Source organism: Arvicola amphibius, chromosome 8 (assembly GCF_903992535.2).
Source record: "Arvicola amphibius chromosome 8, mArvAmp1.2, whole genome shotgun sequence".
NCBI classification, from domain to species: Eukaryota; Metazoa; Chordata; class Mammalia; order Rodentia; family Cricetidae; genus Arvicola; species Arvicola amphibius.
Genome location: NC_052054.1, coordinates 112,753,167 through 112,769,783, shown reverse-complemented (window position 1 = coordinate 112,769,783; position 16,617 = coordinate 112,753,167). Strand labels below are relative to the sequence as shown.

The window sequence follows — 16,617 nt, the reverse complement described above, 5'->3', positions numbered from 1 at the left end:
AGTGGACTGGGTCTTCTCATCCCAATTAACTTAACAATCCTTCAAAGGCATGTCCACAAGTAAACCCAGTGTAGACAATCCCCCAATGAGACTCTTTCCAGGCGATTCTAGGTTGTGTCAAGTTGATGATTAAAACCATCACAACCCCATTTGCAAGGTTATCTTTATTAACTTAATTCTCATCCTGCCCTGTGAGAAAAACTCTGTACCCAGGGATGTTTGTTGGAAATAACCAAAGGAAATTGATTGACTCTGTGGTTGTCTGGGACAGTGGATAGTTTGGGGAAGGGCAACTATTAGATTTATAAAAAAGAAAAGTAAGACATCTTAAAAGAGAAAACTGAAGAATGGGACATTTACTGGGACTTTGAAACATGTTGACAGGTTGCTGGGGATCCAGAAAGCCATCTAACGCATGAAGATATGAGCCTGCTCAAGACTGACCTTGGTCCTGAGCGTCAGTACAGTGGAAAGTGAATGGCAGTGCTGAGCTGTGAACGTCTGTCTCTACACATGAGACATAATCACTATACAACTGTGTGAAAAGCTAGTGCCCTAGACAGGAGGAAAATGGGCAGGACCCTCTGCTCCAGTTTTCCTTCTGCCTTCAGTTTGTGAAGCGGCAGTGGCCAGTGACCATGACAATAATGACTAGAAGAAAAGAAGAAGGAAAAGAGAGAGAGGAAGAAGAGGAAGAGTAAGACGGAGAGGAGGAAACAGAGGAGGAAGAGGAGGAGGAGGAGGAGGAGGAGAAACCTTCCTGGGAACAGAAATGGAATGTCACTAGACATTAGCTCTTTGCTGCTCTTATCTTAGACTTCCCACATCTGGAAGTGTCAAATGAATGTCTATTCTTTAGAAATTACCGTCTATGGAATTTTGTTCATAGAAGTATGAACAGGCTAAGACAGTGTAGCTAAACTAAATGAGATTCTAAGTACTATGATAAATTTTTTTTAAAGGAGCTGAATCTGGAAGACATTTTTCAAAGCAAAGGAAGCCAGTCACAAAGAACTCCATAGGTATAGCTCTGTCTCTCAAGATTTTTTATGTGTATGTGTCTCTGTGAGTATATGAACATCTGTGTTTTCATGTGCCTATGGAGACCAGAAGGAGAGTCATATTCCCTAAAGATGGAGCTAAAGGTGGTTGTAAGTTGCCTGATGGGGGTTCTGGGAATTGAACTCAGGTTCTTAGCAAGAGTAGCAGCTACTCTTAACTGCTGAGTCAGCCCTCCAAGATTTATTTGATTTATTCCTTTTAAATTGTGTGTGTGTGTGTGTGTGTGTGTGTGTGTGTGTGTGTGTGTGTAGGTATGTGCACATCAGTGCAGGTTTCCTTAGAGGCCAGAAGAGGACACTGGATGCCCCATGGCTAGAGCAACAGGTGCTTATGAGCATCTGATGTGGTTGCTGGCTATAGAGATCTGGTCTTCTGGACAATCAGAAAGCCCCTTTCACTGTTGAGCTGTCTTGTCAAGCCTTATTTCCGTGAATGTCAAGACTGGGCAGATTCAAAGAAGAGAGCGGAGTGGATGTTTCCAGAGGTTGCAGGAAGGGGTGACGGCCCTGAGTGCCAGGGAGGATGCTGTGTCTCTTTGGAACGATGAAAGGATGCTGGAGTTAGGTAGAAAGGATGCTAACATAATATTATGAGTCAATTAAAAAAACCTACTGCTTTTTATCATTTATAATGGAAAATTTAATCATGTAAATACTAGATCTCATTTTTAAAATGCCAAGCATATTAGGTATATTGTACGGATAAGCACTTGTACTTCTAGCTAATAAAGAATAAAGAATAAAGGCACTGGACATGGGACCAAGTGCTCACACATCATTTCATGACTGCCAGTTTCAGTCAAGTGGAGATAACATGATTGACGGCAAACCACCAAGTACGCTGCTCAGTGCTGGCAAGTGGCAGGGTGTGGAAAGGGTCCAGGCATGTGGTACAGGACACTGTACTATCTCTCGCCACAATGGAGATGCTTATGCTCCCACACCTAGGCTTGGACAATCCAATCAGACTCTTTACAGGTTTGCCAAAGAGGTGAAATTTTCTCTCACATCTAAAAAAAAAATCACTGGCTTTTTTTTTTAAAATGCAGTCTCCTGTGTACCTGGTCCAGCCTTAAACTTGATATGCAGCTCAGAATGACTTTGAATTTCTTAACCATCAGTCTCCAGCTTCTGAGCTTAGGGATAATAGTCATGTGCAAGCCTCACATATACTTTTTCTCTCTCTCTCTCTCTCTCTCTCTCTCTCTCTCTCTCTCTCTCTCTCTCCTTTCCCAGAAGTTTCCTTAAACACCCAGGCTTCCTCTGGGCTGTTAGTCATGCAGCCTGAGCCTGGCGACTGCCATGTTAGGCTATCCCTGAGGCGTGAGGAGTTTCATGTGACCCTGCACGGAGCAGACACAGGCCTATAGTACAGAGTTAGAGTGTGACTCATTGTAGATAACATGACTTTCCCAGTTCAAAGAGGAAGCCAGAGCTGAGCTGATGGTTCAGCCACGAGGTTAGGATCTGGAAAAGCCCCCAAGCCTGTGTTTCTCTGCTTTTCACTTACTCTCCTTTGTGTTGGGCTGACCTTTTGAATTTGTAAGGTGTCTGTTGGCTTGGGTTGCAGGACAGATACATTTATTTGAATAAGTGAATCTGTCACTCAGTGGATAAACAGATACAGATCACACAAATACTGTCATCATGCACAATGAGACATGGTGCAAGGAGCATGATGGGAAAATTTGGGGAATACTAACCCTGAGACACTTAGCTTTGAGTTTACCTGAGTAATGACTGGTCACAACTCTGCACGCATCTTCCTCAATCTGCAGGAGACCCCAACAGAAAAGGGCGCGTTCATTTCTGCTCACACTCACGCCTGGCCTGAGCCAGCATTTTCTGACATCATTTTTTTTCTGCACGTGTGCTTCCAAGAATTATTTCTTGGTGTCAGAATGAGCTCATATTCTTGGCATGACCCTGACTACAGCCATTATTTGTGGTACCCATGCCCTTTGTTTTTCCTTGTACACGTGGCTTTTCACAATTATTTTTTGCCTGAAGATCCACCTCGGGCTTGAGCAGGTCCCAGGGTGGCCTGCCAGGTAAAGGCAGACTGCATCATTTTTTATGGTGCGCCTCCTTGAGGAGGAGTTCATTCTTTTTGTTCAGCTGGGCTGGTTCTGAAAACACAACTATGGAGAGAAAGACACTCTTGCCACTAGCGGTGCAGGTCAGTGACTGACCACTTGCTTAATATGCGCACGCCTGTGTGTGTGCACACATGTATGGATGTGTGTATTTCTCTGAGTGTATGTATGTGTGAGAGTGTGTATGTATGTATATGTGTATTTGTGTATGTATTATGTGTGTGCATGTGTATATATATGTGTGTGTGCATGTGTATGGATGTGTGTATTTCTCTGTGTGTCTCTGTGTGTGAGAGTGTGTGTATGTATGTGTATGTATGTATATGTGTATTGGTTTATGCATTTAAGTGTGTGTGCATGTGTATATATATGGGTATGTATATGTGTATTTGTGTGTATCTATATGTGCATGTGTGTGTGTGTGTGTGTGTGTGTGTGTGAGAGAGAGAGAGAGAGAGAGAGAGAGAGAGAGAGAGAGAGAGAGAGAGAGAGACTCTTCAAAAGAGGAGTAAAAAAAGCCTGTTTGCCTTGGGCTGCCCCACATGTTAGAATCCCAGCTGTGTCTGGAGGAGCCGGATGGAGAAAGGTGATGGGAACTGACTGTCACAGGAAGCAGATCCCTGGAGGAAGGGAGATCCCCACTTCCTGCTATCCCTAGTTTAGTCTGGTTTGCAAAAGCCCAACACAAGCTGTGAAATGCTCTTAAATGCTTGTGAGTCTTTTCCCAGAGCAAGGCACCTCTGGTACACGCAAGAATTAGAGCTAAGTGGATCTTGGATTTGGTGGGGTTCCTGTGCAACTTTCTGATACTTAAAAGGTCTTAGGAAATCTTGTAAAAGCTTTAGAACACTGAACAAAAACAAGTGTCTGTTCTGCTTTCAGCTGGAATCCCTGACGCTCTTCATCAATATCCTTTTCTCAGCCTGACCTCTTCATTAGTGGGGCCAGAGGAAGTGGACAACAGCCGTTGAGCACTGTGTGTCCCAGAAAGGGACTATGTGTCTGGCGCTGTTTCGGTAGGAGGTGGGACGTATTCTCCCAATACCACTGCCTCCTGCTGTGTGACAGGACACGTTACCCTTTAGGCTTCATCATCGGCCCTTATGAAAAAACACTGCTCATTGTCTTCATTAGTCTCTTGCAAAAATCAAATAAAGTTTGAGAAGAGCCTCTAGCACACTCTCCTTGTTACTCAGGTAACACATATCTTACGGTCACTGAGGACCAGGTGCCATCTTAGGTGCTGGGAACGAAGAGCGAACAATAATTTTTGGTCCTCAAATTTAAATGTAAGTTAGATGATGCATGGAGCTTCCATGCACTGTCTGTTCTTTTGTGCATTCCTCCGGTGTTTCTAATGATGGTAGGGGATACATGCTATGTGCTTGGTACTGCTCTAAGCTAAGCACACGTGATGGTTAGGACAAAGAAGCAGGTCCTACAAGGTGTCCCAGAAGCCTTGGTTTTGGTTCCCACCACTATTCAGATTTGTTCTTTAGAGCCACCATTTCCTTACTCTGTGATGAAATCTGGGGCAGATCCCACAACTTTTCTAGTCAACTCTTATCGGACTGGAAAGATGAGTCAATGACTCAATGATTTAAGAGCACTGGTTGCTCTTTCAGAAGATTTGGGTTGGATTCCCAGTTGGTACTGTGGGGAGTGGAGAGAGGGGGTTACTGAAACTTCCTTGATCTCATGGTGGGGGATTCTGCAGTGCTACAGCTGTTTTGGGTTTACCCACACTCAGGGAACCCTTTGGCTACACTCTATAAGGAAGCCCAATAAACTCATTGCTCTCGCCAGCTTGGGCTTTGGTGTGGTTCTGCTTTAGCCTTTCATTGGCATCTGTCTGGGCAGAGCAACTGTTCACATCTTCCCGGGGAAAGTCAATTTAACACAATCTTACAGTTTTTAATTTGAAGATTTGTTTTACTTATTTTCAGTTGTATGCGAGTTTGCGTGTGCATGTGAACACGTGTGCACAAGTGCAAGTGTTGAAGGAGGTTGGGAGAGGTATTAGATCCCCTGCAGCTCGAGTAATGGGCAGTTGTGAGTCTCCTGACAAAGGTTCTGGGAACAGAACTTGAGTCTTCCGTGAGAACAGTCAGTTCTCTTAACTGCTGAGCCATCTTTCTAGCCCCACCTTATAGGGTTTTTATGAGGCTTAAGTAGGCTAACATCTAAGAAGTGCTTAGAGCAATTCCTGGTACCTTGTAGGCGTTATCCAAATATTCGTCAAATAAATACCAGGCGAAAAGTTTGAAAAATAAATAATAAATGTGAGCTAATAACAGCATTAATCTCGACTGTCATGAGGTGTGGGTTCTTTCCTCCCAGCCATCTCTGGATGATGTCTAAGACATCCTGATCATAGCTTTATCCTCCTGAGCATAGCTGGTGTTATAGGGAGGACCCAGAGGTTGTGTTACATACCTGGCAGATACCCAGCCCTATTCCTGTCTTATTCCAAGTACTAGGAATGATGAAAACTCTGCATTCAGGGAGGGTGACTCAGGGGTGACCCACCACGAGCATTCCCAGATACAGCTTCTCAGAATGAGTTTCTGGAAGAGCAAAAGCAGTGGTGGGCACAGGGGGTTTGTTCTGCACAGCTCTGCCCGACCTGCAGCGCAGCCTGCTCAGGAGTGAGTGGGAGAGCCTGGTGGGTGATGGGATACTGATGAGAATCTTGGCACAATTAACGATCCTTTCCTTGACACGCCTGCCTCTTGACATGCTTGCGGGTGGCTAAAACGAAAACACAGAGAAATTAAGCAACGGAGCCAGTCACGTAGCATAGATGAGAAAGAGCTGGGTCAGATCTCTGCCCTCTGTGTTTAATCCGATGAGATTCATGGTTCTGCTGCTATCCCAGCATGGACTTTGTTTAGTCACAGAAGCTGTTAACATAATTCCAGAGATGTGCGGCCAGGGACTCTTGGGTCATCTGGTGAAAATGACGTCATCAGGAAATGAAAGTACTCCAATACGGAGAGCTCCAGAGAAAGTGTGTGTCGGCATGAGTCAGGGGGGAGAGAGAGAGAGAAAGAAAACAACACACTACATCAAAACATGAGACAAGACAAGCTGTGCATCTAGGCTAAAGGGAAATGGTTGTATTGGGGGGGTCACATGGATATAGGGCAAAGGTATTGACCTTTCACCGACATATTCTTTCTGGAATACTCTAAGGAAGCACAGCTTCTAATGTTGAGAATACCATGAACTTCAGAAAAAAATAACAATTTGTAATGGAATGTTCATACTTACATTTGAGAACTTGGTCATCTAAATGTATATTTTTAAGACTGATAAAAACCCCAGAGAAACTGAATAAATACCAAACTTTCATTTCCTATTATCTCTGAATTACATTTTAGTTTCCTTTCAGTGAGACAAAGGAGAGCAGAAGCAAGCATGCTTTGGTGTTCCGCAGAACTGTGTTCAAACCCTGAATCTACAGGGAGAGATGGTTCAGTAGAGAAAGTGCCTGGCACTCAAACATGAGGACTTGAGTTCGAGTCTCGGCATTCATGTAAAATGCTGGACACCATGGCACACATCTGGAATTTCAGAGCTGGGACGGCTGAGACAGGGAAACACCTCTGGACCTCACTCACTGGCTACCCAATCTAGCTAAATCAATTAGGTCAAGCTTAATTGAAAGAAATTATCTTAAAGAATAAGGCAGAGAGCAGCTGGGGAAGATGCACAGCACGGTCCTCTAGTCTCCTCATGCATGAGCACACATGTGTGTTCATGGACCCATACAGAAAAGCGCTCTCTCTCTCTCTCTCTCTCTCTCTCTCTCTCTCTCTCTCTCTCTCTCTGTCTGTCTCTCTCTCTCCTGGTGTTATCACTAGTGGTACAATTTGGGGAAAATTGCTTAGTCTTTGGCCTTTTGATTTCTTTTTTTAAAATGAAATGGTTGTAATATTTCACAGGTTTGATGTGAGTTTGGTAAAAAATAGACACCTAGGTAAATAACTTTTTTTTTAAAAAACATGGTATTACCATGTAGCTGTATCTATCCCAGAACACATTATATAGGTCATGCTGGCCTCAAATGAGATGCACCTGCCTCTCCTTTCTGAGGGAAAGGGATGTATGACTATGGCCATACCACCCTGCACATGCTTAATCTCGTCTGAGTGCTTGGGATTAATCCCGCTGGGTTTTGACTGTAACATATCTCACGCTTATTTAAAATGTTAATTTAAAGTGATTTTATTGAAAGAGTTGAGAAACAGATCTGGAAATATATAATCAATTGATTATTTTTTTAAAACATTTATTTATTTTTATTTTTTAGTAATATGCATTTTTGTATGTCTGTGTGTTGATGCCCACAGAGCCCTGAAGAAGGTGTCAGATTCTTCCAAGTGGGAGTCACAGATGGGTGGGAGCTGCCTGACTTGAGTGCTGGAAACCAAACTCGGGTCCTTAAACCAACATCCTCAAGAATTCATCTCAATTTTTCTACAGTCTTTGTAGTTGTTTTATAAATTTAAACAACAATATATTTTCAGATAATTTCATTTTAAGAGGGGAGGTATGAGTCAGGGTGTGTATGTGTATGTATGTGTTTGTGTGCTGCACATGTGTGTGTAAGTGTGCTCACCACTGAGAGTATATGGCTAGGCCAGCAGCTGACATTGATGTGTCTTCTTCAGTTGATGGGGTAGCTGACCAATCCCTTGTCTGAGGGGCACAAATACCTTTAAAAGATCCATGTTTTGGTGGTTTGCTCTCTTGCCGGCCGACCATGCCCGCTACATTCAATCACTCCCCACATTACCTTCTGAGACAGGGTAGGAGCTTGCAAGCCCAAATCTTGAGTTTCAGTCTGAGGGTAGGGCAAGTTAGAAAGGAAGAGCAGCAATGGAAAGTCTGGAGGAAGACCGTCTATACACCAGGAAGCAACCAGAAGAAGCTTTGGTAATGGGGGGGAGGACCCAACCATGGCATCAAACCACATAATTGGAGCAATCATCTCTGCCAGAGGACAGTGCTCAGTTGAATTGTTTCCTCAAAAGACCCCTGCAGAGTTTGGGAGCTTCAGAGGTCACGGGGTCACCAACAGGTGGTCTGTGGGTTCATGGGTCTTTCTTAGAATCCCCAGCGTCTGTGACAATCCCTGCCCTGGATTCGACCCTCCCTCTGTTTCTAGTTTCTTAGTCCTTTGGCCTTCTTTCTGTATTTGTTCCAGAAGCCAGGACCTGTCTTGACTTTAGTGCCTTGGGGCTGTAGGCTCAGGCTTGGGATTAATTTTGCTGGCTCCTCAGCTTCTGCTTGTCTTTCCCACACCTGGTAGCTCCCGCTCCTTAAACCTGGTGACACATTTTCCTACCTTGTCTTGTCCAGTTTGCAGTGCCTGGCAAACCCCACCCCGCAGTGATGACTAGTCTCATCCATCCCGAGGTCCATGAGCAATAATACTACAGCAAGTACCAACAGGAATGCTTCTCACAGGTCTTTCCTACTCTACCCTTCAGATACGCCACCCCGGGCACATAGGGATGGACGTCTGACAGCCCTTATGTGGAGGGTGGGTGGAAAAGGCCAGGTCTGTCATGTAGCTGAGGAGTTTTGAACAGGCAGAGTATATATCACACAGTACTGATATGAACAAATGTCATTGCATGAATGACCTTGGTGTCGGGATCATCAGCAGATAAGACCTCAGCACCAGCTGCGGAGTTTTGGGGTAACCACAGGACAAAGCATCAGGTGAGTAGTCTGGGACCATGGACTCTTGGCTCAACTCTTTTCTCAGGATGCCTGTCAGAATTTGCGTCTGTCACAAAGCCAGACTCACAAAGACAGTTGTGGCACAAGGGCCATATGTGTGCTACACAGTCAGAGGAAGGTTTCTGTGTTTCTCCTCAGCTTCAACTCAGTGACAGTAGACCCCTCCGTGATGCTTTGTTTAGGGTTGGCTTGTATGCCAGTCCCACTGCAGCTCCTAGATCGGAGGCTGCTGGAGGTGAAGTCCAGGTTACTGCCAGTTTGCTTGGACTTAGAGTGAGAACCTTTTAGAGTAAACATCTCAGGGAGCAAGTGACTTGGTGACCAAGACCTTGGTGATTCTTCCCGTGTCACTCACAAGGGGCCCGCATAGGTATTTAGAACTTGATCCTCATTTGGTGGCTCACTGAGAGAATACCTGCTTCTCTCATGACCTGCCTGAGATACACGAGGATGTGTGGTTGCTTCAGAGGCATGGCCATAATTATAGGATTCTTAACGGCTCTCACCGCCACTTTTCCACCTCACACAGATCACTAAAAAGAGAACCTGGAAGATTTCTATTTTCCAGCGGGGTTTATCTTTGTAGCCCAGGCTGACATGGAATCATAGTTCCCTTGCTTCAGCCTCTCAACCACTGGATTACAGATGTCCACCGATCTCTGGGTAGAATCTGGGAGATTCCCAAAGAGACCCTAGAGAATGTATTTGTGAGCTTGGTGTGAGGCAGGTAGAATCTCTGCTTTTAAAGGGCTAACCTGTGCTAGCTAGCCTTGTCTTTTTAGAGTGGTTCAGAGGAAAAGAGCTTAAAATAGGATTCTTAGAACTCTGCTTGCTGAACAGTCCTGTCCCTCATTAGCCAACAATTTTACCACACCAGTCCGAGGCACTGGCTACGGAAGGGTTTTTCAATTAGTAGAAGAATTTAAAATGGAAACCATAATTCCTTCACTATAAATTCTGTGCTTGCTGCCAACTGTCTTTGATTCTAAGGACAGGGCTAGATTTCCTGTGAAAACCTATAGATGACGTACTGGTTACTTCCTGCAAGGGAAATGAAACATAAACTTCTCCTTAGTGGCAGTCGGCTTTGGGGTAACATTTCAAACACAGTACACTCTCCTCTTTTGCACATAGTTCTGGCCACCTGAAGCATCTTGTTCTGAGCTGAGGCAGGAGGAGCAAGCAGCTCCTACTTGCCCTCCCCCTTTCTCATCCCAGCTGCGAAGTTCAGAGAGTGGAAGTGCAGTGCTTTGAGTTCACTGCTGGCTCCGCCACAGTCAACCTCTGTTGTAAATTTTTCTCCCGGAACACGTGACTTGACTATATATCCCGAGGACAGCAGCGGGGCTGTCAGAGCGCAGAGCCTGACACAGAAGGAAAACGTCCTCAGATTCAGCCGTGTAGGAGTTCCACACTTGGGACGAACTGTCAGCGTTTGGTAAGTGAACGAGCCTCCTTGTCTTCGGAGACACGCAAGAGGAATAGTTTTAACTATTAATAGAAAAAGTTTTCTTGCTTTTTTTGTTCTTCTAAGGAATCTTAACTTTGGATTTGAGAAAGCAGAAGCTTTTGAAACAAAATGCAAAGTTTGCTTTTGCCTTGCCAGTTAAAGCATGCCTTTTGAATGTTAAGATAATATTTTTTCTATGAATTCATATACAGTCTATAATATTTAAAGTTTAGAATGAATGCATGGTTATTTTCCAAAATGAAAATAAAGTATATCTATCTATCTATCTATCTATCTATCTATCTATCTATCTATCTATCTATCATCTATCCATTTATTAACTATCTTTCTATCTGGTGAAAGTTTTTCTCTCTTCTTCCATTTCCTCCCTTGCTTTCTTACTTGCTCCAAGCCCTCAGTGCTAACCCCTGTTAACTGTTTGACAAGATGCCTTCCGTTCTGCTATTTCTTTCATTCCTGTTGTTGATGACCTCTTTCGATCTATTGCAACTTCACGAGCCATGTGCTTGCCTTCTGCCTGTCCTGTGAATCCACGAGGAAGGTCTAACTTGCAGCTTTCTCCCCAGATCCCCACGGTGTGAGCAGCGTTTCAATGCTGAGGATGGAGTCTCTGAACAGCACACACCCCAGCGCTGCAGCCTCCAGCAGCCCCCTCGAGTCCCGTGTGCCTAGTAACAGCAGTGGCAATGGCAATGAATACTTCTATGTCCTGGTTGTTATGTCCTTCTATGGCATTTTCTTGATCGGAATCATGCTGGGCTACATGAAATCCAAGAGGCGCGAGAAGAAGTCCAGCCTCTTGCTGCTGTACAAAGACGAGGAGAGGCTGTGGGGGGAGGCTATGAAGCCGCTGCCCATGATGTCCAGCCTGAGGTCGACGCAGGTGCCCGTGATGCTGAATATGCTGCAAGAGAGTGTGGCGCCTGCGCTGTCCTGCACCCTCTGCTCAATGGAAGGGGATAGCGTGAGCTCTGAGTCCTCCTCTCCAGATGTGCACCTCACTATCCAGGAGGAAGGGGCTGACGATGAGTTGGAGGAGACCTCTGAGACGCCTCTCAATGAAAGCAGTGAAGGGTCTTCAGAAAACATCCATCAGAATTCCTAGCACCCCCAGGACCCTAGAGGTGGCTCCGTGAGCCACGCTTGACCGAGGAAAGATATTTATCAAGTGCCTGGTTTCACTTTTGCTCTGCAGCTGCCACTTTGAGCAGACTGTGGGCAAGCCCCCAAAATGGGGGAGGGAGAGACAAGGCTCATCTGGAGTCCTCAAGGTTCCTGTGGTTTGGACCCACCAATGAAAAAGTCCCAGAGACACCCAGCATGACCATCGACTCTGGGGTCTGGGTGTTGGGGGTCTCTGTTCAGCATCTGGCTGGATAATGTGTTGTTATTTTCACTGGATGCCCTGGGTAACTTCTGCAGCATCTGTCTGTGCCCAGGGCTGACAACTGCCCAGGGCAGGCTGAAGGACTACTTTTGATTTGTTAATTTGCCTAGAGCTTTGTTCTTCTAGATCTAATTGGCTGTAAGTATCTTTATTGTGTGCCTGTGGCACTTGGTCACAGAGAGTTACACATTTCTTTGGGAGGTCTTTTGGATTATGAAGGGGAATACTTGACAGGCAATTTGCGAAATGGAGAAAGCTGGAGGTAGAACCCAGCTTGTTTGCACAATGCAAGAAGAGAAAGCAATGTGTACATATTTCCGCATTAGCGGAGGGTATAAGCTATGACCTATTTTGAGCTTTTGTCTCACCTGTGAGCTTGAACTCTAACTTGTGACTGTACAGCATTGCAGGTGAGCATGGCTTTCTTTGTCAGAGAGCTTCCACAGAATCAAGCCCGCATTCAGGATAGCTGTTCAGGGTGGCACTCCTGACCTTTACAGATTGGGTAATGGTAGGGTTATATGAGGCAAAAGCATCGATAGCTCTGCTATGGCTCTTTTTCCCAGCCGAGGTTTCCGAAGCCAGAGAGGACATGTGTGGGCCTCACAATGTGGGGTTTTGTCACGTAGCTGAGACCTAGAAATGCATACTCAGGAGAGATTGCACAGAGCTGAGGTCCAAACACTGTGTTTCCTGAACTGAGCTCTGACGCTCATTTACTGTGTGGTCCTGGGCTTGTCATCATGAGGTTCATTGCCTTCATGAGGCTCCTGAGGCTGTGCAGCCCCAGGGGGCTGGGAGGACATCTTTAGACTTTGTACTGTGTGATAAATCCTCCAAGGCCTGGTGTGAGGAAGTTTGGACCGAGTATTTTCCCTTTGGCCGCTTAGTCTGGAGAAGGATGTGTTGACTTAAAGGCGCAGTTGGAGACTAGATCGTGTAACTGGGGAATTTGGGGCTGAGCAGCAGCCATCCTTAATGTAGCTTTCCCAGGACGGGACCAAAGAGGCAGACAGCACAGTTTCCTCTGCAGAGTTCTGTAGAAGGGAGGATGTTAAAGTTCCCAGCTGAGGGAAAGAGAAGGCTAAACGGAGGTTCACAGGGTCACTTGCCAGTGCTCCATGTCGTCCTGTGGTCCAGAACTTGCAGAAGGTCTTTTGCCCACCGAAGACCTTCGAGAGTAAGCAGGAAAAAAAAACCCAAATGCCAAGCTGGACTCTAATGAAAACCCTTTTTAATTTTTATTTATCCTAGCTCTCCCTGGATTGGAGACAAAGTAGTTACTACTGTCCCTGGGAGGGACTAACAGTATAAGAGCTGGTTTTTCAATCAGTTTTTGACACAGAGGTAGAGGTAATTTGCATTGGAGGGGGGAAAGGGGCCCTCTGTTCACTTTAAGATTCAGAATGTGGATCAACTCCAAAGGGGGCTCTTTAAGTTGAAAGAAGCCAAGTTAAGTTTGGCCTCTTGCCTGGAATCACTTGAATTCTGAAACTTTACTGCGACAGACATGTGCGTTGTCACATTTTCCATTGCTTAATCCTGGTTTGGTGCAAGTCTGTCTGCGCCTATTACAAAGTGATGTATATACTTCCTTCTCATACATTGAGTTGTAGACAATTCTCTTTTGTATTTAATGGTTTGTAATTTTCACAATACTTTTTAATTTAAATAAACACATTTTTCCCCCGAGAAGTCGTATTTCTTTGATCCTTCAATCTACACATAAATTTCTAGTTTTTATGCTAATGCAAGGCATCACGGGATTCTGCTCGCCTCCAGGGTCAGGCTCCCACAAAGCCATGTCTTTGGCCACGCGGTGAGCATGTAGGGTCATTTTTATCATTTGATACACTTTGGAAAACGAGCCAAGGATGGTCTTACATCACCTTCTGCAAAGGCCTGGGAGCTTTTGGACTTGAATGTGAGCGGCTTGGCAAGTGCTGCTAAGATGTCTCTCCAAATTTGGTTGCAAGAAAACATTTGATTTGCACCCTGACTTGGCAAACGTCATCCACATGTGTGGCCCCAGCAGTCTGGGCTTAACGGGCGGGGTGTTGCCATATGAACAGACTTATGAACGCAATCAAACGCAAAGTCCACAGCTGGGGTCTGTTTCAGACTCCTCCCCAGTGAGAACGGTTTCGAGGTCTTCCTCTTAGCCTTGTGGTGTCTCTGTCTCACAGGCTGAGCCATAGCCAGCCTAGGTAGCTTCTCCTTTCTTAGGTCATTTTCACAGCCAGAAGTGCTGAGGAAAAAAACCCAAAACCTATGACCCCAATTTCAAACTAAGCAGACAAGGGGAAAAAATCTCCTTAGCTATATGTGTGTCTGTTTCTCGTGAGTTTTTTCTGTCTTTTCTATTTCAAATAAATGTTTCCATAGGTTTGCAAAGAATTGCCTAAGAAGGATTGATCTGGCAGCGGAGCACGGGAGCCTGGATCCTTCTGGAATAATACAGCAGTGGCCTCAATCCATCATCCAGTATGAGTGACAAGCAGCATGGAAAAAGAATATATTAAAGATAAGGAAAACTTTACCTCAGTTTCTATTCATTCTTGGTGAGGAAATAGTTAAGAAAACATTTTGTTGTGATGGGCGGAAGAAGAGGGAATTCTAAACTCTAATTGTCCTAAAAATATGCAGAGTACACTGTGTCATTTTAATGGAATATTTGTTTTCCTTAAAAGAAAAAAAAAAGAACTTCTAAGCAGAACCTAAGGCCCAAGGGATTTGGTCTGTGTGGATTGACTCATGCGTGTGAAAAACTGCGAAGGGAACTTGGCCCCGTGCACCTCAGATATTAGAAACATATTTCAAAAGCACGTGAATGGCACAGGATGAGGTAAACGGGCCATCCTGCCGGCTCCATGCTGCTCTAACTACACCTTTGTATGTTAGAGTTACATTGAGATACTGCAAAGGAAGCGATTTCGTTCAGGACAGAATCATGGGATCAAAACTCCCAGGGAGGGCAGAAGTTGAGTCAAGGCTTGAGTGCATTTGGCTCCGCATCTTGGTCGGAAAGCAGATTTTGGGGGTTGTGATTGGAGGGTTTGTGGGAAGACATGCTCATCCATGGTTCAAGTGGAGAAAGTGATCATGAATCGTCCTGTAAAATGCCACTCTAACCTGAGATGTGGTAGGCAGAATATTGATCTTAGAATGCATTTTGAACTCCACACTTTTTAAGTTCCATACTCAAAAGTCAGGGCTCATCGCTGAAGAAAACTCCAGGCTACACTGTGGAGGCAGAGACTGGGGCTTGGGCAGACATTCAGGCAGCTGCAGCAAGGCAGTGGGCATCGCCTCAGGCTAGGGCTGGACTACAGGAGAACCATGTATTGAGGAGGCTGGTAGATGCCCAGCTTTGTCGGGTCCACTTTCTAGTTTAACTCTGCTACTGCGCGCTCTGGAGCTTCAGGGAAGCTCTCCATCCTCTCTGACTTCTCTCTTTCAACATGACGATAACATGCTGGGCCTACTCTTTGGCGAGCTGGTCATGAAAGGAATAGCCAGCGGCTGGGGAACACCCAGCGCGTGTGAAACCAAAGCCAACGCAGCTTCCATCTTCCTTTAAAACTGTGTCCCGGGCATGCATCTGCAAATAGGGTCACGGAAACATCCTCTTCTGGGGATGCTTTTCTCAGGAGACTGCAATACTCAGAAGAAGGAGACAATTTGCCAAAGGAGAAGGGTCAGGAGAGAGAAAAAAACCAGTGTTAAATCCTGCCTTCCCCTCTCTCTTACACAGGAAGGAACAGTTTGGGATGTGCATTGTTACCATGGAAACAAGCAGCCAAGGTCACTTGACTGAAGGAGCTTGTGGCCCATTGGTGCTGGATCATCCTAGTTGGTTTTTGAAGTTGAAGCTCGGCCTTTGCCTCAGGAGATGAACTTGAGTCTGCCCTTTGCAGGTCATTGTCAAAGAAGGGGGGCAGGGACTGTGTCCTCTCTTTTCCTCCACTTTCTTCTTGCACTCTCTGTGTACTCCTGTCATCATGGGGCTGAGATCTTGCTCTCTCATTCCTGGCAATTTTCTTATTTTGCTGTGAAATATGATCAAATGATTCTTCACATTAGCAACCACGCCATTATTCCTCTCAATTTTCAGCCACTGTTCAGTCTTTTCTAGCACTGTTCTCCCCTCCCCTTCCCTCCTCCCCCATCCCCTCTTTCCTCCTCCTCTCTCTCCTTCCCTCTTTTCCTCTCTCGCTTCTTGTCATCACCCCAAAGAAGCAAAGGTGACCGTACCTACAGTGCATGGTGTGCAGCCCATGACTCCCCTTCAGCACGTATGCTGCAGCACACACACTCGGTCTAGTCAAGAGAACTGCACTCTGAGCTTCCGTGCAGTTCCAGGCACTATATCAGGTGCTGGGAAAATGCCACCCCCTGCCTGACCTCCAAGGAGGTCATAGTTCCTATATTGATGACTTCTAATGCAATCAACTCTGCTTTTGGTCAATTTATAAAGCTTAAAGGGAATTTCTACAGGCAGGGGCTCTGGCCCTAGGGTATTAAAGATACATGGTTTTGTATCTTTGAACAGTCTGCCCACACTGGGATGTAGCTAAGTGGATGAAATAGACGTAGTGGTCAATTACCCTTTGCTCTGTGATGGGCACTTTCACGTTGATTATATCTGTCAATCTTCCCAAGGACTGACTGTCAGCTAGGTCTTTATTTTTTTTCATTTGATCTATTTTATGTGTGTTGGGGAGTATATATGTGACAATGTGTGTATGTGTGTGGTGTGATTGCATGTGTGTGTGCAAGCGTGTGAGCATGCATAGGTCAGAGGACAACCTTTGGAGTTGTTCTCTCCTTCCATCCCATGGCTACCAA

The 16,617-nt window shown here is 45.3% G+C and overlaps 1 protein-coding gene across 1 annotated transcript; it reads left to right on the top strand.

Moving 5' to 3' along the window:
- The first annotated feature begins 10,273 nt into the window (after positions 1-10,273).
- Positions 10,274-11,550, top strand: Kcne4 (potassium voltage-gated channel subfamily E regulatory subunit 4). Its single transcript, XM_038340823.1, has 2 exons — positions 10,274-10,349; positions 10,949-11,550. Exon 2 carries the CDS (start codon positions 10,975-10,977, stop codon positions 11,485-11,487), a length of 513 nt encoding a protein of 170 aa, XP_038196751.1. The 5' UTR covers positions 10,274-10,349; positions 10,949-10,974; the 3' UTR covers positions 11,488-11,550.
- Positions 11,551-16,617: the final 5,067 nt, after the last annotated feature.

Excerpts from the sequence above, each read along its gene's own strand:
- Kcne4 (XM_038340823.1), top strand. The coding sequence starts at position 10,975 with ATGCTGAGGATGGAGTCTCTGAACAGCACACACCCCAGCGCTGCAGCC.